The sequence below is a fragment of the Chiloscyllium plagiosum genome, chromosome 21 (assembly GCF_004010195.1).
Source record: "Chiloscyllium plagiosum isolate BGI_BamShark_2017 chromosome 21, ASM401019v2, whole genome shotgun sequence".
NCBI classification, from domain to species: Eukaryota; Metazoa; Chordata; class Chondrichthyes; order Orectolobiformes; family Hemiscylliidae; genus Chiloscyllium; species Chiloscyllium plagiosum.
Genome location: NC_057730.1, coordinates 24,441,574 through 24,468,417, shown reverse-complemented (window position 1 = coordinate 24,468,417; position 26,844 = coordinate 24,441,574). Strand labels below are relative to the sequence as shown.

General features: G+C 38.8%; 1 protein-coding gene across 1 annotated transcript in view; it reads right to left on the bottom strand.

The window, feature by feature from the left end:
- The window catches only part of LOC122560664 (ankyrin repeat and fibronectin type-III domain-containing protein 1-like), an 868,051-nt gene that overhangs the window by 168,840 nt on the left and 672,367 nt on the right, over positions 1-26,844 (bottom strand). Inside the window, exon 6 of the mRNA XM_043711556.1 lies at positions 5,428-5,553. Within this exon, the coding sequence (XP_043567491.1) occupies positions 5,428-5,553 (126 nt within the window). The remainder of the gene's footprint in view (positions 1-5,427; positions 5,554-26,844) is intronic.

The window sequence follows — 26,844 nt, the reverse complement described above, 5'->3', positions numbered from 1 at the left end:
GATCCTCAGTAAAGGAGGCGTACATCTTTCTGTACAGCTGTGTTAACCTCACACCTGTATCATGTAACATCAGCTTATGCAACAAACACATTACATATGCAGCAACCAGACATCCATGTCTCAAAGCTTTAGCAAAATAATCCTCATTGAAGTCCATGGAAACACCTGTCATTCAGGGAGTACCAGCACAGAAAGCCAAGGGCAGCTCCTGATATCAGTCCAGAGGATTGGCCAGTCAGTGTTCTGCTGATGTGTTCTCAGTCAAGGGGGTCCATGCCTCTGCAGTCTAGGGAGTGGTCACAATCATCTGGCTCTATATTGGCAAGTCCAGGAAATAGGGCTAATGGATTTGGGAACATGTAGCTATCAGTCAGGTGTCTGGACATTTTTCATCCAGGGCTGACTGGGAAGGTTGCTCATGGGAGTAGGTTATGTTCTGTTCATTAGATTGGTCCAAAGAAACTAAGGAATTGTGGGTGAGTTGGGACAAGGGAGGTCACTGCTTCAGGAAGATGACCTGCATCAGTGACCATGGGGATAGGGATTTGAGGCTGGGGGACAGAATAATAAATAATTATGAAGTGGGGGACAACTGCAGTTGTTAGGTGATATACTCTTAAGCATGGATGGGAATAAGACAATGCAAGAGGGTGGCTAGTCCATGATCAGGAGCACCCTGGCTTCAAGGGGGAGACAGTGGTATGGTCACCTCATGCACTAGAGTCAGGGGGGTTAGGATATGAAGAGCTGAGAAGCCTATGGGGCTTACGGGAAATAATATCAAAACAGGAATCTAGATGATCAGGGCCTCACAACACATAGAACTGGAAAGTGGAATCCAGTATCCAAGAGTATACACTATCACCTTCTATGGTGCTGAAATTATGCAATTGGAAAGAAAATGGCTGCATCCACAATCAGAGTGGGCAGAGTTAGTATCTCAACCTGTGAGGGAGGTGGCTACGAGACCCAATGAATTGAGACACTTCAGAGGGCAAGAATTAGCACACAGCCCTGTGCAGTAGACAGATGTAACATACACGCATTGCTAGCTCCTACTCGCAAGTGATCTTACGTTAGTGCTGCCCCGTGTGCTGTAAAGTTCCTCACTCCAGACATTGCTGACCACTTCGTCCACATCATCACTTTTGGATATGGAAGCCAGGAAAGAATGTTTGACTACATTCTTTTTGCCAGACTACAGCAGGTGCCCACAGCCCTATATATACTTGATTCAACTTGCTTCCACAAACTGCATCAGGCTCTCAACACAGACATTGATCCATGGTACATCCTGCATGGACATGAGTAAGGCATCATACTGGCATAGTTACATTCAAAAGTAGACAAAAACTCAAATAAACTGATGTGGTTCAAAAGCAACCAACATCATACAAATGAGATACTGTACTTCATATACAGTATACAATTACCCATACCACCAAAGTGTCTTCTAATGGTTCTTTTCCTTTCACTTTCATTACATCTCATTGTTGTCCTAGGTTTGATAGATGGGTCTGGTTGGGCAACCTCAGGGTATTTGTGACATGGTGAGGACCTTCTTTCCAGAGGCAAATGGACACCCTTTGCCTTCAATTCCAATAGTCGGATGGGGACAGGCAGGATGGAGGTGGAGGTCCCAGCCATCTCTAGAGTGTCCTATAAGTAAAAGACTTCAAAGGAACATGTGTGTGGTTCTTCCTCCAGCTAGATATCTCCTGGCACTGCCCCATTACCTTCTGAGGATGGGGCACCTGGATTGCATACTGGGTTCTCCAACCCACTGTCACCATGCCTTTGGTCCTGAAGTGAATAGAGCACCAAACCTTGAGGGTGCTGGATCTGCCTAATTGCATGTTTGGAGCAGCTGGGTCCCCCTAATGTAGCTGCACTCCTGCAGCCCCTGGGTTATGAAGGCCATTACGTCTGACCAACCTATCTGTCATAACTGTTCCTCCTTGTGCCTGTGGACAAAGTCCTTGATTGCCTACAGCACCATGTGCTCTCCTGCCTGGATCTGTGCAGGGTTCTGGTCTCCAGCAATGCTCTGGGTGTGAAATGAACTATAAAATAGCTGTTCATTCTGGTAGCATGCTACAGTATTTTAATTATCAAAATCGTGATATGATCACTCTCTCCATTTTGTTTCATAATCGGTATTGAATTTATGAGCCACTTTCTTAATTTGTGGACAATGTGATACTTTCTCTGTCTTATTTTATCATAAATAGCGTACTGGCATTATGCACTTAACTTGAACTTGTCTGAACTGAAATTGACCTGGGTAACATGTCATGACTCACTGGGTAGTGCATTGGAAATTAAGCCCCACTATTTCTGGAATCATCAGAAATGTAAAATAATTTAATCAAACTGTTGAAAGTCCCAATTTACCTAACTAACGAACTCTGGTTAAAGTAAGGTTCTCACAATGTTTCTGTAGTTAACAAGAAAAGAGCTATTTAAAGTAAACAAATTGTCTTTAACCAATGGCAATTAGGAAACATCAATTGATAACATATCTCTATAACTTAAACATACTCCTTCCTCAAACAGACGGACACAAAAAGACAAACAAGACATGAATGCTAAGGGCAGAAAAGGAAAACAACCAGGGAAACCACATTTCAACAGAACTAGTCCAGGCCATAGGAGTTGATGACTTGCTTTCTTTTGGTTTCTTTCAATTCCCGTTAATCCTTTGATATTCGGACAAGATTGTTTATACACTGATATTCTCTTTCATTCACTGGTTGAAAATTCGTGTTTCTATTATCTTTGAAGGTGTTTCATCTTCTTTCAGTGGAGATTTGCAGAGAAAGGTGAGTCCAAGATAGTTAGCTCTTTCAGGAGACTTTCTCACACCTCCACAGAGAAACAAGAGAGATTTTTGTGATGTTTTTGTTTTACAGGCAGGATGTTTCCCTGCTGTATTGGCCACACATAAACCACAGTCACCAGGCTAGGGACCAATCAGAGTGTTGGTGTCAAGCAATTGTCCTCCTAGTTCAGAACCCATCAGCTCCATGATGTCTGCTTTTGCTCTCATTGTTCCACGAAATATGCAACATTGTGTACAACTCACAATGGACCCCATTAAAGTTAGTTTTTAAAACTTCAGCCATATCTTTGCATTGTCTCCTTGGTTGAAAGCAATACTTTCTTTTTTAAAATCCACAGTCCAAAACTAAAGGAAATAAGATGATGTGATCTTTACAACAGCAATGCTGGTGTAGAGACATAACAGAATAATGTGCACAAACTCTGATCTATCATTAAGGAATTCAGTGGTAAGAATGAATGCAAAGGGTCAGTTGAACAACATAGACATTGATGAGAGAACTGTGGTGTCTGACAGTCAGACCGAGGAAGAGAGAAAGAACTGAAAAAAGCAATGAAAGGTAAGGGAGAGAGAGAGAGAGAGAGGTAGACAAAAGATCGTAAGTGTCAAAACAGGAGAGAGAGATTAGAAAATGCCAAAAGGTTAGAGAAGAAGGTAATGAAGGTAATAAAAAAGGAAAGTCTGGTAAAAAAAAAAGGAGTGATGAATGGGAGATGATAGAAAGAGAAAAAGGAAGAAATTCATACACAACCTGTACTTTCTCAGGAAGCCACTTAACAGCTCTTTGTGTTGACCCGACTGTCTTACTGAAATATTATTACAGGGTAAAAGCTGACTGCTGTGAAATAATGTTTGAAGTCCACTTTTATTTATTCTTTGGCTGAAATTTTGTAATCTGCTGTTTAAAGTGTTCAATTAACAGCGTCTGCTGCATGTGCAATTCATTTGTGGGCTGCCACGCAGCTGTGAAATTTTACTGACTTCATAAAAAAGAAAATAGCAGCCGAATGCTAAATGTGGGTCCTGGGGCTCGCCCCTGAGACACATCTGAAACCATTTTCCACCATAAACACCCATGCCATTTCTTTAATGCTGATCATTGTTGCTATGCCTGTGGTCGGAAGGCTCTAATAGTGATATTTTATTTGTTCTCTTATCTGTTATTGGGTTGTTTCCACACTGCATCCAAAACTTGAGTGAATAGTTCATCCTTCTTATAACATCATAGGCGGCAAGTGCCACTGCACAGTGGGAAAGAGGGTGAAGGCAGAGAGTTGAAGTGGTCTGCTCAGCAATATTCCTGTTACCACTAGTTTAATTTCCAATTTATACTAGACTCCTGAACTACAAACATATCAATCTTCTCTATCTAACAGAAATATGCTTCAAGTTAAAGAATAGGAGAATGAATTTTAAAAAAAGCCCCAAAACTATCTGGATCGGTCACTGTTGACACAGAATAGTGCTGAGTGGCATTGCAAGGCAAAGAATGTCAACACATTTATGGTTTATACTTAGGCTGCAAAGGTGATGGGTGTGAAAAGTTTGACATCTCACACTGCTTTAATTTGGAAAATCCCTCTCAAATTTGGATTTGTTGACAAGTTTGGCCTGTAATAAAGCGAGATTTCCACAATAACAGCCCTTTGAATGCTTCATATACGGCAAATTATTCTATTTCCCATCTGTTCTATACCAGACACACAGTGTTTAATGCTAATTACAGATAGACAAACTAAAAATGTTCATTTTTCCAACATAGTTCCATTGGTGAGGATACAATTAATATAAAATAGTGTTAAATAACTCTTCTGATTGATGATGGGTGCTATTCCTTCAGTAGTCCCAAAGCATGTGAAGCATGTTTTCAGTTCTGTACCTTATCAGTGCATCCTTTTGCATTTGAAAAATTGCTGCTTGATCATAAATATCCATTATTTCACATTTTGTCTTATTTGATGCCATTGAATTGAACACTTAATTAATAATTGGAGATAGCAGTGGTTAACTTTAGTCTTCTTTCATTGTAGCAATGTCTGCTTTTTATTATTTGTAAAATACTCTTCTTGGCCTCATTAACACATATATTTGATTAGCAGTGACACATATAACAATCATAGGTCTCTCCAAGTATGAAAAGCATCAACAAACAAGGTCAACATCACAGCATACTGGCCTCAATATCTTTCAAAACAGCTGAATTTTCATGTTTTTATCAAAAAGAAATAAAGGTAAGATTCATAATGTGGACCATAAGAATTAGAAGAAAATTAAGTTAATACAGACAAAGTGACACTATTCTTCGGTTTTGAAACCAGGAAGATTGTGTGAGCAAGCGAGACTGATAAGTAATGTGGAAATTCACAGGTTTGAAATTCTGAGAAAATGTGAGTTAGAGCAGGAACTGGTCTGATAAGTCCTGATCAGTAGAAATCTAGGAATTAAGGAGACTCATTAGGAGACTGAATATTTGGAGCTTAGAAGGAATATAAGACGAAAATTGAAGGCAGCAGTGACCACAGCAGCACAACATGAGAAGTGAATGTTTTTCAGCATGAAGGAGCCTCCTAAGAGATCACACTTACCAGTCTAAACTGAGCGATCGTGGGCGGGGGTGGGAGAGGAACTGCTCATTCACTGCACTCTCATGTTGGCTGAACCTTTCCTTGTGGCAAAACCGCTGAGTAAATTTCAATTTACTGCTTTCCAACCTGATAACGGGAAGTGAAAGAAAAAAAACTATTGTTAAATTAAAAAACATTAAAATGGTTAACAGAAAAATGATGAAACGTAGCATGCGTTGTTATCCAGCTCCAGGTTGTAATGGAAAATTTTAAAGTTTCATTAGGGATATTTCCCATCCTAAGAGGTCAGTAATGCTGTGAAGACTTTACACCATTCAAATTATGAGAAAATGCTGGAGATCAGAGTCCAAGAGTGTGATGCTGGAAAAGCACAGCTGGTCAGGCAGCATCCGAGGAGCAGGAGAGTCAACATTTCGAGTATAAGCTCACCACATAAGTTTCACCACATAAGTTTCACCACATCAATAATAAGATGAAGAGTGAAGAGTATGCAGAGAAGATTTATAAGGTTGGTATCAGAAAGGCATTCCTGATGAAGAGCTTAAGCTTGAAACAGCGACTCTCCTGCTCCTCAGATGCTGCCTGACTGGCTGTGCTTTTCAACCACACTCTTCGACCATTCAAATTATGTCTTCCCATTCTGATCCATTCTCTGCCAAACTGTCAATTTATTTAGCCATTAACTCCTTCATGACAATAGCCATTTGCCTACACCAAGATCACATAAGAAGAAAGCAAATCTCATGTTTCTCTATTTTCAGATTTTGGTCAATCATTGTGATTTTTCCCCAGTAAATAAATCTGTTCAAGCAGTCTAAACAAATCCATGGTAGCTTGGAGAGTCAGGTTTTGGGCTTTCAGCAGATCTCAGAAAAAACTTGCATTTGACATCTAGGCTAGGGAGTAAAAAAAAATCAGTGTTCTTGTACTCAATTTGCTTCCAGTGATGTTGGATTTCATGAAAATATATACAGATATAATGTAAAAGTTTAATGACTGATTTTCTTCAAATAAACCATCAATAAATCTCACTGCGAGAGACCTATGTAGGAATTCTAACTATAGAATATGTTCAGTGAAGTGTGAATCAAATCTAAAGGCTCAAGGCCAGACTGCACCTTAAATAGTCTTGTTAGGTTCTGATCCTCGAGATGAATCATTGTAGCACAAAACTCACACATAGTCAAAAGTCTGATTGTGAGGAAAGATAAGAGAAACTTAAGCATTTCATGTTGAAAGGAGTTGTTTGTGAGATGATCTTATTGATTTAGATAGACTAAAGTTCAAATACATCGATCGCTAAAAGTTGACTACAGTTTGGCAAGGTGATAAGAAAAACAAGCCAAGCATTAGGCTATTTTTAGATGCACGGAATTGAAAAGTAGGGAAATTTTGTTAAATTTGTGTCAAATATTGGTTAGATTACACTTGGAATACTGTATGCAATTTTCACCACAATAATAATAAGATACAGAGACAGGGAAAAGTGTGCAGAGAAAATTTCACAAGGTTGGTATCAGAAAGGCATGGATGTACATCAGAAAAAGATTGTCAGGATGGGTTCCTTTCCTCTTGAAAAAAAAGGCTGAGAGATCACCTGATGGAGGTATTTAAAATTAGGAGAGCCTACCTAGCAGTCATCTATTTAAAATAGTCACCAAGAAATCCAATAGGGAGTACAGAAGAACTTCTTCACCCAAAGAATGAGAAAATGTGGAATCACTAACACAGGGAGTAGTTGAATCAAACAGTAATGATGCATTTAAGAGATAATTGGACGAGCATATAAAGGAGAAGGAAGTAGATGGTAAAGATGGCTCAGATATACGTCCTGACATAGGCCAAATTAACCCATTGACTCATAGATGTTTACAGCACAAAAGGAGGCCATGATCCAACAGAGGTCTGACAACACTAATCTCATTTTTCACTTTTTGGCCCATAATCTTGGAATCTATACCAACGCAAATGAATAGCTAAATTGAGTTTTTGACAACAATCCTTTCAGGCAGTAAGTTGCACACTCCCAGCACCATCTAAGTGAAAAATTTATCAATTCTCCTCTTAGCCTTCTACCTCATATTAAATCCATGCTGCTGTTAATTGACCCATCTACTAATGGAAAAAGTGCCTTCCTATCCATCCTATTTATGCGCCTCATAACCTTGTACACTTTTATCTGGTCCCCTTTCAACCTTTGTTGCTCCAAGGAAAACTACCACAGTCTATCCCACATCCCAGACTGTCTAACCCAGGCAGCATCCTGGTAAATCTCTTCGGCCAGCTTTCTAGTGCAATCAAATCCTTCCCAATATGTAATGACCAATATGTGATGACCAAGAACTGCAAGCAGTACCCCAATTGTGTCATCACCATCGTGTTGTGCAGCTCCAGCATAACCTCATTGCTCTTGTTTTCTATGCCTTGACTAATGAAATCAAGAATCCCAGATGCTTTCTTGACCATGTTATCTATAAGACTTGTTACTTTCGGGGATCCATGGAGAAGTTAAGCAAGGTGCCTCTGATCTTCAAATGCTTTCCAGGGTCCTATCATTCATAGTGTAAGTGTTTTGCCTTGTTAGCCCTTCCCAAGTTGATCATCTCACACTTTTCTGGTTTGAATTCCATTTGCCCACCTGAGCAGTCAGTTGATACCTTCCTGCAATTTATGGCTATTTTCTTCACTATATACCACTCTACTACTGATTTTCAACTGTGAATTTCTTGATCATTCCCAATACATTTAATCCAAATAATTAATGTACACCACAAACAGCGAGAGCCCCAACACAACCCTGTGGAATGCCATTGGAAACAACCATCCATTCACAGAAATATTGATCTTCATCATCATCTGCTTGACATTTCTCAGCTAATGTTGGATGTAATGTGCTTTGCATCCCAAAGGCTTTTACTTACTTGACCAGTCGGCCATGAGGGACTTTATTAAAAGCCTTGCTAAAATGCTTATGAACCACATCAGTTTGCGTATTGTCCCAACCATTCAACAGATGAAGCCATCTCCACCACCCTCTATCTGGCCCTCACCCACTGGACAAAAAGGACACTTGTATCAGATTACTGTTCATAGTGTTAAATGCAGAGCTGAAGTCTATTATTCCTCAGCATCTGATTGGAAATCTGGGTCTGCTGGGCTTGAATAACTCCCTCTGTATCTGGATCCTGAAATTCTTGACTGGGAGACCTCAGACAGTCCAGATTAGGAACAGCATCTCCAACACCATCACATTGAGCATGGGGGCCCCAGGGCTGTGCACTCAGTCCACTACTGTTCGTCCTGCTGACACACGACTGTGCAGCGATGCACAGCTCGAAACATATTATTATAAACACAAAGGTAATGGATCTCATTAGCAGGAACAATGAGTCAGCATACAGAGAAGAGATGAAGCGGCTAACAGACTGGTGCAGAGCCAACAACCTGTCTCTGAATGTGGACAAAATGAAAGAGATGGTTGTTGACTTCAGGAGGGCATGGAGCGATCACTCTCTGCTGGACACTGATGGCTCCCCCATGGAGATCATGAAGAGCATGAAATTTCTTGGCATCCACCTGGCGGAGAATTTCACCTGGACCCTCAACACCAGCTCCATAGCCAAGAAAGCCCAGCAGTGTCTCTACATTCTGCATAGGTTCAGGAAAGCCCATCTTTGGCTTTGTGAGGGGCAGGTCATGCCTCACAAACCTTATCAAGTCCTTTGAGGATATGACTAGAAAAGTTGATGAGGGTCGAGCTGTGGATGTGGCGTATATGGACTTCAGCAAGGCATTTGATAAGGTTCCCTCATTCAGAAGGTCAGGAGGAATGGGATACAGGGGAACTTAGCTGTCTGGATACAGAATTGGCTGGCCAACAGAAGACAGCGAGTGTTAGTAGAAGGAAAATATTCTGCCTGGAAGTCTGTGGTGAGTGGTGTTCCACAGGGCTCTGTCCTTGGGCCTCTACTGTTTGTAATTTGTATTAATGACTTGGATGAGGGGATTGGATCTTTGTGTGCAGGTACATAGATCCCTTAAAATGGCCAACCCAAGTGGACATGGTTGTTAAGAAAGCATATGGTGTTTTGGCTTTCATTAACAGGGGGATTGAGTTTAAGAGTCATGAGATCTTGTTGCAGCTCTATAAAACTTTGGTTAGACCGCACTTGAAACACTGCGTCCAGTTCTGGTCGCCCTATTATAGAAAAGATGTGGATGCTTTGGAGAGGGTTCTGAGGAGGTTTACCAGGATGCTGCCTGGACTGGAGGGCTTATCTTATGAAGAGAGGTTGACTGAGTTCGGACTTTTTTCAGTGGAGAAGAGGAGGAAGAGAGCGGACCTAATTGAGGTATACAAGATAATGAGAGGCATATATAGAGTCGATAGCCAGAGACTATTTCCCGGGACAGAAATGACTAACACAAGAGGTCATAGTTTTAAGCTGGCTGGAGGAAAGTATAGAGGGGATGTCAGAGGCGGGTTCTTTACAGAGAGAGTTGTGAGAGCATGGAATGCGTTGCTAGCAGCAGTTGTGGAGGTAAGATCATTGGGGACATTTAAGAGACTACTGGACATGCATATGGTCACAGAAATTTGAGGGTGCATACATGAGGATCAGTGGTCGGCACAACATCGTGGGCTGAAGGGCCTGTTCTGTGCTGTACTGTTCTATGTTCTATCTTCTATCTTCTATCCCCCATCCTCACCGCATTCTACAGAGAGATTGTTCATTGAGAGTACCCTGAGCAGCTGCTTCACTGCCTGGTTCGGGAATTGCACCGTCTTGGATCGTAAGACCCCACAACGGATAATTAGGACAGCCGAGAAGATCATCGGGGTCTCTCTTCCCTCTATTATAGACATTTACACCGCAAGCTGCATCCACAAGGCTAACAGCATTGTGGACGACCCCACACATCCTTCATTCAAATTCTTCTCCCTCCTGCCATCTGGCAGAAGATACCTGAGCATTTGGTCTCTCACAGCCAGACTGTGCAATTGTTTATTTCCCCATTCCATCAGGCTCCTTAACATTGTATGATCACACTCTATTCCATGTGCAATTTTCAGACAACATTTTGAATTGCTACTAAAACAATGTTTTATTAATAAGCATTCATTGTTCCACTGTAATTTGTCCACCACTGTGCCTCCTGTCTTGGCTTGTCTGCTGTCTTGCATGTTTTGCACTTCTCTATGCACTTTATACTGCCCTGTGTATGACTGTACTCTCATACATACATAGTCTGAATGTTCATATAGCACCTTGGCCCTGGAGGATAACTGTCTCATTTTCATTGTACCAGCTGTATATGGTAAAAACGACAAATAAAGTTACTCTACTCTACTATCAAATACATGACCATTTTCAACACTACTGGTTAATTTGACAAACATGACCTACCTGTTTCTATGCCTAAATCCTACATATTGTCAAGTAATTCTATGTAAAAGAATGAATGTTATGTAAAAGATAGACCTAAATTTAAATTTAACCGCAAGAGCAGAACAAGAGGATGCATGTTCAAAGAGGTACAACACTAATTTACTCAGTACAATTCCATTCACACTTTTTTATTTGTAAGGAAATCTATTTTAGATACTTTCCTCATTCACTCAATATAAATTATAATAAAAAAATTTACCCTACCACAGAGATCTACCTTCAATTAAAATTGCATTAAAGCAATTACTGATTCCCATTATGTACAGATCACCTCATCTATTCACTAACTCCTGCTAAAGGTTCTTGTAGGGTAGGATATAATGAGTTAAAAAAAACAATTGTCCAGCTCGTGAAGAGCTGTAGCTATTCCCTGAATGCATCCAAAAGTAACATTGAGAGAAGGGATGACTTCTCCTTGTTTATGGCACTCTACTTTTGACAACATTCCTTGAGAGTAGATTTCATTATTAAAGTTCTGCTCATCAAATACCCATCCAGTCTGGTTCAATAATCACTGTACGCTTAAGGACATTTTCCTACAACTACAGTGCCAGGAGATCATTGATCTAAAGTAGGATTGACATCAAGATTTTCAATTTCTGAATCAACATGAATGGTTGCAAGGTGTTAAAAACGGAAGAGTTTTTCAGTTTTTTTTTAATAAAGGTAGCACAAGTATAGTTGCATAAATCCATCTGTCTGCTGTTGACTCAATTAAATCAAAATCAGAATACAGATAGTTCTGAGATAACATGAATTTTGGCAGTGTGATTTGGCTATAATGTCACTGAAGAATCAGGGAACGGTATTTTCAAGAACACTTAGCTTGATTGGCAATAGCACGATTCCAGTGGGGATTGGTTTGCACACTTCGTTCTGCGCACTTGCCGATGTTGGTGCCGAAATCTCTGCGCCGTTCTGTGCATGCGACAATGCTCGCACCATTCCACGCATGCGCAACATCGGTGTTGGTCTTCATGCCGTTCTATGCATGCACCGATGCTGAAGTCTCTGCACCATTCTGCGCACGTGCGATGTCAGTACCAGACTTCATGCCATGCTGCGCATGTGCATTGTCAGCGCCAGTCTTCGTGCCTTTCTGTGCATGCACTGATGTCAGCTGCCAACAGAGCAGCTATCTGTGAGAGGTACTGTACAGAGGGCAGCTTTCTTACATTTTTTTAAAATGTACTGTTTTAAATTTATTTTTGAATAATTAATAAATATGATTTCAACCTTCATTTAGGCTAAGCTATACTTGGTGTTAGACTTTTGGATGATTTTTGAGCGATCATGAGTGATTCTTTTTGCTGGTCTGCCTCAACCCCACTTTTCCCAAATGCCCCATTATTTTTATTAAGTGATTTTCTATTCAGTGAGTTTTCACTGGAATGTAACAATGGCGTTATAGGAGAACAACCTGTAAAATTCATTGACTTATGAGGTTGATAAGCAAACTATATCAGACCAATATGTGCAACAAGTAGATTATAATATGCCTCTAGGACTTATCTCATAAAATGTAATTCAGTACTTTGGTTAGGCCACTTTTGGAATATTGTGTGCAATTCTGATCTCCCTCCTATAGGAAAAATGTCGTGAAACTTGAAAGGATTCAGAAAAGATTTACAAGGATGTTGCCAGGATTGGAGAGTTTGAGCCATAGAGTGAGGCTGAATAAGTTGGGGCTGTTTTCCCTGGAGAATCGGAGGCTGAAGACCTTATATAAATTTATAAAATCATGAGGGGCATGCATAGGGTAAACAGATAAGGTCATTGGAGGTAGGTTTGCTTGCTGAGCTGGAAGATTCATTTTCAGACTAGGTAACATCATCAGTGAGCCTCTGGATGAAGCATTCGTGGCATGGCCCACTTTCTGTTTATGTGGTTTGGTTTCTTTGAGTTGGTGATGTCATTTCCTGTGATTATGTGATTTCCTGTTCTTTTTCTCAGGGCGTGGAAATGGGATCCAAGTCAATGTGTTTGTTGATAGAGTTCCAGTTGGAATGCCATGTTTCTAGGAATTCTCATGTGTCTTTCTATTTGGTTTGTCCTAGCATGGATGTGTTGTCCCAGTCAAAGTGGTGTCCTTCCTCATCTGTATGTAAGGATACAAGTGAGAGTGGGTCATGTCTTTTTGTGGATAGTTGATGTTCATGTATCCTGGTGGCTGGTTTCCTGCTTGTTTCTCCAACGTAGTGTTTGTTACAGTCCTTGCAAGATATTTTGTTAATGACATTAGTTTTGCCTGTTGTCTGTATAGGGGCTTTCAAGTTCATTAGCTGCTGTTTTAATGTGTTGGTAGGTTTGTAGCTTACCATGATGCAAAGAGGTCTGAGTAATTTGGCAGTCATTTTTGAGATGCCTTTGATGTAGTGGAGAGTGGCTTGGGTTTCTGGATGTGTTTTGTCTGCTTGTTGGGGTTTGTTCTTTTTCTGTAAAGGTGGTTTCCCTCTGCTCTGCATAGTTCCCCTGTACTGCAGTGTGTGATGGCTCGTTGATATAATGTTCTAATGCAGCTTCGTTTGTGGGTGTTGGGAAGATTGTTTCTGTAGTTCAGTATTTGGTCAGTATGTATTGTTTTCCTGCAGATCCTGGTTTGTAGTTCCCCATTGGCTGTTCACTCTACTGCGACATCTCAGAATGCCAGTTTGTTGTTGTTTTCCACCTCTTTAGTCAATTTTATACCAGTAAGGTTATATTGATGGTCTTGAAGGTTTCCTCTAATTTGTTTAATTTAGTGATGACAAAGGTATTATCCATGTAGCAGACTCAAAGATACATGAGCGGCACGGTGGCACAGTGGTTAGCACTGCTGCCTCACAGCGCCGGAGACCCGGGTTCAATTCCCACCTCAGGCGACTGACAGTGTGGAGTTTGCACATTCTCCCCGTGTCTGCATGGGTTTCCTCCGGGTACTCCGGTTTCCTCCCACAGTCCAAAAGATGTGCAGGTCAGGTGAATTGGCATGCTTAATTGCCCGTAGTGTTAGGTAAGGGGTAAATGTAGGGGTATGGGTGGGTTGCGCTTCGGCGGGTCGGTGTGGACTTGTTGGGCCGAAGGGCCTGTTTCCACACTGTAATCTAATCTAATCTAATGAACATCAACTGTCCACAAAAAAGACATGACCGACTTTCACCAGTATCCTTAACTACAGATGAGGAAGAACACTACTTTGACTGGGACAACACATCCATGCTAGGACAAGCCAAACAGAGAGACGCATGAGAATTCCTAGAAGCATGGCATTCCAATCGGAACACTATCAGCAAACACATTGACCTGGATCCCATTTACATACCCTGAGAAAAAGAAAAGGAAATGACATCATCACAGAAAATGACATCACCAACCCAAGGAAACCAAAACATATAAATAGAAAGTGGGCCATGCCAACAGTGCTTCATCCAGAGGCTCACTGATTATGTTACCTAGTAATGATGATGAAACATCTGAAAATGAACCTTCCAGCTCAGCGAGCAAACCTACATCCAGAACCTCAACCTGAGCTACAAATCTTCTCAAAACTCACTAAGACAAGGTCATTTCCCAGAGGTGGAGGAGTCTAGAACTAGAGGACATAGGTTTAGGGTGAGAGGGGAAAGATATAAAAGGGACCTAAAGGGCAACCTTTTCAAGATAAGGGTGGTGTGTGTATGGAATGAATTGCCAGAGGAAGTGGTGAAGGCTGGTACAATTACAACATTTAAAAGGCATCTGGATGGATATATGAATAGAAAGTGTTTAGAGGGATATGGACTAAGTGCTGGCAAATGGGACTAGATTAATTTAGGATATCTGGTCAGTATGGACGAGTTGGACAGAAGGGTCTGTTTCCATGCTATACATCTCTATGACTCTATGACTGAAGTGCAAAAATGTACCATTATATATAGAGAATGATCAACATCTGGTATAGATTCCTGAAAACATTGGAGTGGAAACCCCCAAATCATTAATTGTATATTTGGATGCTGCATTGGTGGATCTTTGAGGTCTTTCTGAGGGAATTTAAAGGCAATGAATGGTCTTCCTGTCCATTCTTACCGAGTAACCTTGTAAATCCTGTCATTACAAGATCTATAAATAACTCTAGAATTGTATTAATTAGTTCTTAACTCAAAGATTTTTAAAATTTATTATCAATGAGTTAGGCTGGTAGATCTATCAATGAATGTAGACTGCAGAACAATCGTTGAATCAATTCTAGGTATACCAAAAAATCCTGACCAGATCCATCAATGAATTGCGAGCAGATCTGTGAGTGAATCAAGTACTCTATTAATAAATCCTGACTGCAGATCTATTAGTGAATCATGATCAGGAATTATGATAATAAATGTTGACTTTTTATAAGCTAACCTTGACCCAATGTGAAACACCAAATCTCATGATACATAATTTAATTCTATATTGAAAACAATATTCAGAGGCATTTTCATGCCTATGTATTCTAATGTACTCAAACTTTATGCTGATATAATTCAAAGCTAACCAATTATTTAAATAAATGCAAATATGGTGATGTTTTAATAAGTGCCAATTTATCTATTTGCTTTAAAACTGTAAATGTATTCATTCTTGCTGAATTTTGTTAAATATGTGCATCTGTTAAATTCCTTGTTTGACTGTGATTACATTATAACAATCCAGTCACGTGAAAGTAGAATTAAATATTTCGATTTGATAGTTATTTGTCCCTTTTGTCCAGACTATAATATATAAAAGAAATAAATAAATTCTGAATGGCAAATCTGAAACCTAATCTAATATCACAGAGCGTTGTAATAACACATCAGAAAGTATGTGAGAGTATGTTGATAACTGTGTGTTCTTCATTAAAATTAAGTGTTTCAATTTAATATGATCACATATAATATATTCATAAAAACCAGTTCACTTAAATTCATTGCGTCCTGCAAAGCTTTTGATGGGATCCCGACTTAAGATTGTAATGAGACTCTGGCCTGTTTTAGTTGAGAGCACAGGCTTCAAGCAAATTTAAAATCCTTTTCAGGTTTCTGAATTGCGAAGTGTTTCATTCTCCAGCAGTAAAATGCTCGACTTTGACAGCATAAAATACAGAGAAAAGCCTGGCAAAGGACCCAGCGTTATGTTTATTTTGGGCATGAAGATGCCCTTTACACGTTTTCTCCACTCCAAATAACACCTATGCGCTCAGGCCCAGGCCAAATCAAAATAGGTATTTAAAAAGCAAGAGGGAAATAATAAATAAAAATTAAAACAAGATGAAGGAAATGTGCCAGAAGGACAGGCGACACAGTAGTGCTGGGGGTGCTCAGACCTAGACCAGTTGTGTTATTAACTTTTATAGTAAAGTGGAAAGTTGGAGCTAAGGAAAATTATTAGCTTTGTCACTGAACTGCAGGAGAGAAGTGTGATTAAAAAAACTCAAGAGATTTTGGCATTTTATACCCAATTGTGAAACTTATCACCTACAGTTCCATTAACTCTTTGAGTGTTTTGAAATCTGATGTGGACATTCCCAAATATTCAGGCAACTCAAAGACCTCACAAACAGTAAGTCAATTAGTGTTCATTCACCTCGGGAACGCAAATCATACTGAGATGAGAACACTTGCTGTCTGGTGGCTGTAAAGGGATACATGAAGTAACTAGCGAAGTCTCAGCCTAGGAACTCAAGGTCATTAGCACACAGAACTAGAAACTGCTCTTAACCTAGCATGGAATTGCCATCAGTATCACTGGGAAAGGCCATGCAAAACTTTCAATGTAACTTAAGTAGATTTTAAAAGTAAACAACAAAATAGATTCCAAACTGTTATAGTCGAAAAGAAGCAACAGCTTTAAATAAAATGGAAAGGTATTGTGTGAGTCTGTGCTTCTTAGTGACCCATGATATCACCTCCTTGCCAGTAATAATGCCGACATCAACCAATTTGACTTAATCAAATAAATTTAATCAAATTGCTGATATCAGAGGCTGGGTCTGTCTTCATAAACTGGTTAATAATTTGGCCATTTCAACAGACATACAGCTACTGTTGACCTTCTAGTACATTTGGAGCTGATTAGATGCATTGTCAGTGAAAAGACATGAGGACGCTATTCTCTCTCTATTTAGACAGAAAGGAGTAAGTGGAAGGAAAATATTCAACTTAGACAGTTTGACATTGTAGTAATTTCAGATACAAGTATCTAGCAAAGGCAAAGTGGTTTTGATGGGGGATTTTATTTGGGGAATATACTAAGCAAACTAACAAATGCCAAAAATGTAGTGAATTTCTTGATTTTGTTTTTGGGATAATTTTCCACAAAAAATATCCTAAAGCCAACAATGGGGCATACTATATTTGATTTAATAATGATGAAACAAACTTTCTTGACAACTTAATTATAGATGAACAGTTATCTAATGGTGTGGTGCTTGAAAACAAGGAATGTGAAACAGCTACTAGTGCTTTCCAATATTTTCTGTTTTATGATTAAAACTCTAGACTTTAGTAAGGCTGATTCAAGTACTCTGAAACAGGGACTGAAAAGTGTAAACTGGACAAATCTGTTAAATGGTAAAAATAACACAAGATCAGTGTGGAATGTTCAACAATAGATGTAGTATGATAAAGAACCAGTCTATATCTCTAAAGGGCAAGAGATCTGATTGAAAAAAGAAAACTATGAACATCTAAAGAAGTATGAGACTAAATAAACCAACATAAAAAGCATACAGACATGCCAAAAATAATTTAGATCCTAGCAAATGGGAAAGATATAAAGGATGATAAAGAATGTCAAAACAGTAAGAGATCCCAAAAGAAAATATAAAAAGTTAGCAAGGGATATTAAAATCAATAGAACACATCAACAATTATAGGACAACAAATAAACAATGATCATAAGTAAAAGGTGCTATAATCAGGAATAGTGAATATATGGAAATACCATACTTTCATTGTCCAGATTTCAAATCCTGAAACATTCTGCTTAACAGCACATGGTACATCACAATGTTAGCAGCGATTCAAAAACTTGACTCACAATTAGCTTCTTAAGGGTGACTAGTCCTGAGCAATAATTGAGCCAACAATGCTCACATCCAATTAATAAAAGAAAGCACTGAATAATTATGTGAATCAGGATCTGGAGTAGGAGAAGAGATCAGTACATCTCAAGGAAGCTAAAATCCACTAAGGAAAATTAATAAAAACAAAATATTGCTAAGGAAGAAAATAATACCACTAAGGAGTGACAAATAATGAGGTCCACATAGTTTCTATTTCAGGATTGTAACAAACATAAAGAAGAACATTGAAGCGACTTCACCAAAATCAGACAAAGTCATCTTGATTTAGGAACCATTCCCTTATATTGGCAAAGGGCACATGTTGCTCCATTATTTATGAGGGAAACCAAGAAATTAAATTTCAATTATCCTCACATTTGTTGCTTAGAATTTACTTGAGTCTGTAACTAAGAATAGAGCGATTGAACACATTGAACATTTTCAGATTTTCAGAGACAGCCAGCATGGATTTTTATAGAATGGATAACCTGTCTGAATGTTTTGAAGAAATGACTAAAGTAATAGACAAGGGAGTGTCTTTGTGTTATTTAACTGCTCTTCTAGAAGATATAGACCTTCATAAGACACTGTTAGCTCAGGTTAAGTTCATGGAATTGAAGGTAAATTGTTGACCTGGTTCAAAACGTAGCTAAGCAATAGGAGACAGAGAGCGAGTACTTTAATTGACAGGATGTGACCGATGGTGTCCCACAAGGATCTATGTTGGACTTCATCATTCCCTATATTTATTAACTACTCAGATGATGGAATTTAAAAATGCATTTTCAATTTATTCATATACAAAGATGGATATTATTGGAAGCCATGTAGATAGAAGAGTTTCACATTGACTTCAATTTTGGGAAATATGAGTTCATTCACTCTGAAAAGGATAGAACAGAGTGCTTTCAAAATTAGGAATAGCTGGATATAGTGACTTGAGGATCCAGGTACATAGGTCATTAAGATGTCATAAACAGGTACCAAAAAAATCAAAAATATTAATGCAATATTTATCTTTAAATCTCAAGGACTAGAATAAATTTGTATTCCCTGGAATTTATAAGGCTAGGGTGATTTGATCATAGCTTTTAGAATATTAGAGGGAACAGATGAGGAGATAGAAATGACTTCCATGGGCTGGGGCCTCAGGATTCAGAAGGAATGTCTAAAACTAGAGAAAGGGCACATATAAGATTCTTGAGAAGAGCTACAGGGTAGATACTGAGAAAGCAATTTCCCTGACTGGAAAATCTAGAATACAGGGGCACAGCATTCAAATAAGGGTTGATCATTTATGGTAGAGAAGAAGATAAATCTCTTCTTTCAAAGAATCAAAGAACCCATACAGTGTGAAAGCAGGCCATTTGGCCAATCGAGTCCCTACTGACCCTCCGAAGAGCATTCCATCCAGACCCACCCTATCCCTACAACCCTGCATTCCCCTGGGCCAGTCTACCCAGCCTGCACATCCCCAGACATTATTAGCAATTTAGCATGGCCAATTCACCTAGTCTCCACACCTTTGGACTCAGGACGGAACCCGGAGCACCTGGAGGAAACCCGCGCAAAGATGGGGAATATGTACAAACTCCACACAGACAGTCGCCCAAGGGTCAGAATGTCATACAGCATGGAAACAGGCCTGTGGAATTGAACTCAGGTCTCTGGCACTGTGAGGCAGCTGTGCTACCCATTGAGCTACCATGCTACCCATGCGGTTGTGAATTTTCTTAAATAACTGGAGATGTTCAATCATTGAATATGTTCAAGATTCTGATCAATGGACTTTTGAGTAATTAAGAAATATGAGGGTAATGCAAGAAGGTGGGGTTGAGTTAGAGGATTATCCATGATCTTCATAGAACACAGAACATAAAACAGTAGAGCACTGTACAAGCCCTTTGGTCCTCATGTTGTAGCATGATGTCTGCTTTTGCTCTCATTGTTCCGCGATGTATGCAACATTGTGTACAACTCACAATGGACCCCATTAAAGTTAGTTTTTAAAATTGCATATCTTTGCATTGTCTTTTTGGTTGAAAGCAATACTTTCTTTTTTTTAAATCCACAATCCAAAACTAAAGAAAATAAAATGATGTGGTCTTTACAACAGCAATGCTGGTGTATAGACACAACAGAATAGTGTGCACAAACTCTGATCTATCATTAAGGAATTCAGTGGTAAAAATGAATGTAAAGGGTCAGTTGAACAACATAGACATTGATGACAGAATTGTGATGTCTGACAGCCAGACTGAGGAACAGAGAAAGAACTGAGGAAAACAATGAAAGGTAAGGGAGAGAGAGACAGAGACAGAGGTAGACAAAAGATCGTAAGTATCAAAACAGGGGAGAAAGATTAGAAAAAGCCAAAAGGTTAAAGAAGGTAATGAAGGTAATAAAAAAGGAAAGTCTGGTAAAAAAAATAGAGAGTGATGAATGGGAGATGATAGAAAGAGAAAAAGGAAGAAATTCATACAGGACACAACCTGTACTAACTTCCATGTGCCTTTCCAAGAATTACTTAAATGTCCCTAATGTATTTGACTCTACTACCACTGCTGGCAGTGCATTCCACACATCCACCACTTTCTATGTAAAGAACCTACTCCTGACATCTCCCCTAAACCTTCCTCCAATCACCTTAAAATTATGCCCCCGCGTGATAGACATTTCCGCCCTGGGAAAAGGTCTCTGGTTATTCATTCTATCCAAGCCTCTCAACATCTTGTACACTTCTATCAAGTCACCCCTCATCATTCTTCACTCCAATGAGAAAAGCCCTCGCTCCCTCAACCTTCCTTCATCTGAATGGCAAAACTAATATGAAGAGTCAAATGAGCTATGTTTCTAACCAGGGAAAGATATACAGGCATTGGAGCAGTCCAGAAAATGTTCACTACATTGATTCTGGCTACAAAGGGATTTTCTTATGAGGTTGAGTAGGTTGGGCCTGTACTCATAAGAGTTTAGAAGAACTAGAGGTGACCTTATTGAAACATTTAGGATTGCTTAACAGGGTAGTTGCAGAGAGCTTGTTTCTCCTTGTGAGAAAGTCTAAGACCAGGTGGTATATTCTCAGATTAAGAGGGTCATCCATTTAAGACAAAGGTGAAGAGGATTTATTTCTCCCAGCGAGTAGTCAATCTGTGGAATTTTTTACCATTCAGGGCTGTTACGACTGGGTCATTAAGTATATTCAAGGATGAAATAGGCAGTGAAGGATGCAAGGGTTATAGGGTATGCAAAAAAAGTTAAAAATCTCACAACACCAGGTTATAGTCCAACAGGTTTATAACCTGGTGTTGTGTGATTTTTAACTTTGTACACCCCAGTCCAACACCGGCATCTCCGAATCAAAAAAAGTGTAATTGAGGATTATCAGATAAACCATGATCTCATTGAATGGTAGAGCAAACTCTATGGGCTGAATGGTCTACTTTTGCATCTACATCTTATGGTCTTACTCGAGGTCCAACCTTTTATTTTCCTCTACAAACAAAAGGATTGTAAAAGTTGTGAAGAAAGAACTCTCTTCTGCAAACAGGACTACTTCAATTATTAATTTTAAATTTTACAGTGATATATTTTTTGCTAACAGAGGCATTAAGAAATACAGGGCAAAGGTGGATAGATGATATCAAGTTATAGATGACTGATAATCTCATTGAATAGTACAATACATTTGAGGGGCTGAATGGCTGCCTCCTGTTGCTAGCTTTCTAATATAAATATTGTTGTGGGTGGTTCCAGAAAATGCAACATGAAATTGATTTATTTAAACAATTGAACGATAGTTCATCGAAAACATTTGTAGCTTTTGTGATACCTCGAATCAGTAACATGCTGGAAATCAAACCCAGCCATTCCTAAATCATCACAATTTTTTTTTAAATGTTACCGAAGTACATGAAGACATGAATTTACCTTTCTGACAGACTGAAGTTAACAGAAAACAAGGACAAGATTTCTGTGCTTTACAAGATTCACTATCTGTTACAAATAAATAGATTCCAACAATAGTAAACATTTATGAATTGTTGACATATAATTCTATTAGTTAAAACTCTAACTCCCTTCTAAGACTCCCACTCTTCATACAGAAGACATAGACAGATATTGAAAAATTGTGTTATGAATGGAGGGGAAAAGTACTGGAGAAACAGTTTAATGGCACCAGTCTCCAGAATTCATTGGAAGGGTTTCTTTTGTTTCCCAAGGATGTCAGCTCCTTTCTCTCCTTACAGATGCTGCCAGACCTGCTGAGATTTTCCAGCATTTTCTCTCTTAATTTTGCGTGTTTTTTATTTGCATTCTTTCTCTCTTCATGCGAAGTACAGAGTGACTGGCTCATAAGGAATGATGTCACTGAATAATTGCTTTAAAGTAACACCTTACAACAAATGGTGGATGGAAAAACTTGCATTCTTTAGTTTCAGCTAGTTTACTATATAGAGAGAGACACATACCACCTCTCTTTCCAGAGGTCTAGGGGCTTGTTACTGTATTGTTTGAACCCATAAGCTGTATTGTTTGTTACCCAGAAACCAATCAAAGAGCTGTCAGGTTAATGACCTTTAGCATCTACAACTGCCCAAATCAATCAGGTACTTGTTACCAGCTGAATCCTACTTTGTACACATGCCTTAATGCCATATTGTCTTTTTAAATCTTCACTTACTTCTTCAAAGCAACAATGTAAAAACGACTAATAGTGAAATTCCGTAATTTGTTTTTGTTTCAAAATACAGGAATTCCTTCTTCAGTCCTTTGTTTAAAACAGTCTTTTTCCCAATTAGACTTTTTAAAAATAACTTTTGATGGGATGCAGTCACCACTGGCAAGGCCAGCGTTAATTGTCCATCGCTAATTGCCTTATGAACTGACTGGATAGTTCAGTCATTTCAGTGGGAAATTAAGAGTGAACCACTTTACTAAATTCTGAATAAGAGTCATCTCAGATTCAACACATTCAAAAACAAAGTAAAATAAAAAGTTGTAGCTGTTACATTTTTGATATGACTCTAGTATAGGCTCCTCTTCAAAGTCCACTTAAAAATTGTGCTTAGAGAGAGATGTATATATTTATATATACATATATATAATAGCAAACTTTGCAAACATATAAACTATCAACTTGGACTTATGTTTTGGTAACACATGAGCTAATTGTGAAAATCTTCTCATTACCTGACTATAGTCATAATTAACTGTAGTCAAAATTGTCCATTCGTCTTGGGATTGTATTGAAATCAGGCCTAGATTGATTTGGTACTTGGCAAAGCTTCTGATTTTCTGCCTCAGCAATGCGTCTTAATTTAAACCTCACAAGAAATTCTTGCACTGCAGAAATATGGTATCGTCATTTCACTTCTGAAAAAATATTTATCTCAAAAGATTCAGAAATGAAGTTAAAGGGTACAGTTTCACTCAAGGAGTATTCAATTACGAAGTAAATGACCAGGAATTGACATTCACGTGGAAATTATTAGGTATATTGAGACAATTGTATACATTTTGTGGACATTTTGTTGAAAAATTGAAGGATGCTTTGAAACCTTGGGTAAAGAGGAATTACTCAATAATACACAGACAGTGAGGCTGAAGGGAGCTTTTCTATTTTTTTTTGTTTTTTTGTGCTGCAAGGGGGCATAATCAGGAAGAGATATTCTTGATTAACATATTTGATTTCATACAGCAGTCTTAATCCTTTGTTTTGCAATGATGGTGCCACATCAGGAACAGTTTAAGATCTGAAATGAATTTACAGTGCTTCAATCTAATTGACAAAGAGAGACAACAATCAATACAATTTAGAATGAGTGGGCAGTAACAGCACTGTAATTCCCACAATATACCATAGCAGTCCTACCCAAACATTTTTCCACCAGAATCCCACTTCAAGGCATGAAAATTGTCATGATCACTCATTGAAAACTGAGCGTCAGGGTTTGGCAGAGCATAACTGAGAGTAGGGAGTGATGAGAAAAAGAGCTACAAGAGAGGAAGACAGAAGGTGATGGTGGGAAGGGAGTGCAGAGCTCTGTCGCAGTGTTGATGCCTCGGACCTCACAATCCCAAGATCTCAGCTTGAGATCACATTTGGATTCCTGACTCCCATTTTGGGAACCACTGTACAATAGACTCTAAGCTATTTTGCTCTGAGTGATGGACACTTTGGTGATCATATTCACTCTATGCTGCATCAGCCCACTGCCCTTGTACTTGTCAATATGAGTGAAAACTAACTACAAGGAGCTGAAACAGGTGCAGACTGCCTGGAGCCCACTATCAGGAAAAAATGTCTTCAACGTGCATCAAACTCTTTAAAAAGGAGAGATTTTCAAAATTATATTACTGTTACATGGAATTTTTTTCCTCAGAAACAAATCATTCAGCTCAATAGATCTGCGTTGATGTTTGTGCTCCACACCCACTGCCTCTCACCCTTCTTCATTTCGCTCTATCAGCTATTGATCTATTCCTTTGCTCTTCATGTACTCATCCAGCTTCCCTTAAATGCAACATTCTTACAGTTAACAGCAGCCTTTTTTGGCAAGGATGACACATTCTGCACCCATGTAAAATCTGATGTTTAATATATTGAAATCTTTCAAAAGTCTCCAACACGCAGACTGATATGCAAGGCTAATTTTCTGAGCAAGTATTATTTGACAATCACAGACAACAGAAAATACATAATACTTCAGCAGTATTGTAAAACTCAAATGGATATCATACCACTCACCTGTACCCTTCTATTGATTACATAAATCATACACGGACCTCTCTTTGTTTCTGGGAAGCTTCTGTGCTCTAGCGTTCCTAGATTTTTAAAATGTTGTTTTTGATATGCAGGCGGCTCTCTTAGACCAACACCTAATCATCTTCACAGCAATAACAAAAACAGTCGAGGAGGAGGAAGCAGTTACTGGCCAATTCTGCCTGTTTTTTGCCCAACACTGAAAGCCACATTTCCATTTTACCTCAAGCATGTGGTGTATCTTTTATTTTCAAAGCTTGCTCCCATGGTGATAGGATTAGTTAAAAAAAACTTGTCACGTGACTTAAATTCCTCCACTGGAAGATTTGTCTTTCAGCCTTTTTACATAGTGACTCACTATTGTTCTTTTCCTCTCTCTCCTTCTCTCACACTGTGCACAACAGCATCTCATCAAGTGCATCGGAGCTCCACGCCCCCCTTCTCTCACTCTAACATACACAATGCAGTCAAATTGAGTAAAAGCAATCAGTGGACAGTGCCTGAGTATTTGGTTCTGAAAGGCTCAAGTGTACAAACAGAAATGTAAAATAATTATTCTTCTCAAATGTCAGCTAAGAGATATAACCAGTGCTGTTTGATTTTCGATTTGGAGAGCAATCAGATCCATTTACCTTTCTATAACAGAAAGTGAATTCACCCACAGAACATTCAGGAATTTAATTATTCAAAGAATATAACTAAGTTCAATTCTTTTCTCCATTCTTTCTGTAAGTCCTGATGATCACTTGGGAGTTTGAAGGAAACCAGTAGCCTTCAGTGCTGTACCCAATGGGTATGCTTTATGTAAGACAGTAACTATTACTATACTGTTTAATAATGAATAATATCACAACTAAATTGCACCCTGTTCTCTTCACAAAAGCATTGGCCTGCAGGGGTAACTGAATTGCATTCAAGAGAAAGAAGCTTGATTGTTTTCTTTTTCTGAGTTAAAGCAGCGAGTTCCAGAGTGCCCAGTGAAAGCAGACAAACTGAATCTCTTTGGGAACACAGGAGCATTAAGAACAAGAGGAGGCCATCAGCCTCTCAAGCTTGTTCCAATATTCAATCTGACCATGGCTCAACTCCAATTACCAAACGTTTCAATTGCTGGACATTTGTAACTTTTCTGGAGAGATTTTTTTGTTTTCCTGTGCTCTATGAAAGAAGTTCCCCCTGATTTCACTCCTAAACAACCTAGTTAATGCTGCCATAATTGAGTCCTGGATCAACTTTGCAAGTGCAAAATGGTGACAGCCAGAAGCAGGTTCCTCAGAGATATCAGCATCACTAAATCCATTGGCATGACAGTTCTTTGAAGCTGTGCAGGAATGTCACATCGATATACCTCACAGCCTCCTGATGCTCGGGGACATTATATGAGAGTAAAATATCAGAATCTGGTGTAAAAAAATACAATATTTTGGTAAGAACGGGATTATAACTGTTTAATACTAAAAATCAGTAAATTTTGAAATGCTTTAAAAATTGATGTGAGTTTTGTTTATTTTTCCTATATTTCCTTTCTTACATTTCCTTTCTTGTAAACCAATGATCTTGGTTGGAAGAGAGTTTCTCCAAGAATTGCTATCATTTAAATGAGAACTATTGTAATTACAGGATTTACAAATGATTGTTGAATGAATTGAAACTACTTCAGAAGAATATCTAATGAAAGCAGACTTAGAATAATTATGCTGGTTATTCCCCATTACTGCTGCAGAGGCAGATCGTCCATTGTCATTCACTTGCCATTTGCATAGAAGGGAAAGCATTACAGGAAGTAATGGTGACAATTATAGGAAGTGCATACCTAACACAATTTATTAAGAATGTAATGCATTCTGAGCACTGCTCTGTGGAAAGATATATCTTGCACATTTTAAGGGCATTTGTTTACTTGGATTTGGTTGCAGCTGATCATATTGCATAGCAAAATTGTCAGCCATTCTACCAGGCATACATCACACTTCAGTGGCTTTCCTCTTAAAGTTCACTGGGACTGAGCGGAATCTAAAGTTGTGTTTATTTATTAAGAAATTATGAAGAAACTAATTGTTTGAAGAACTCACTGATTCACATTCATTTAAAGAATACAGTAAAATCTCCAACATCAAGAAAAGGAAAAGGTTACTTTTTAATCGATGTTCACATGT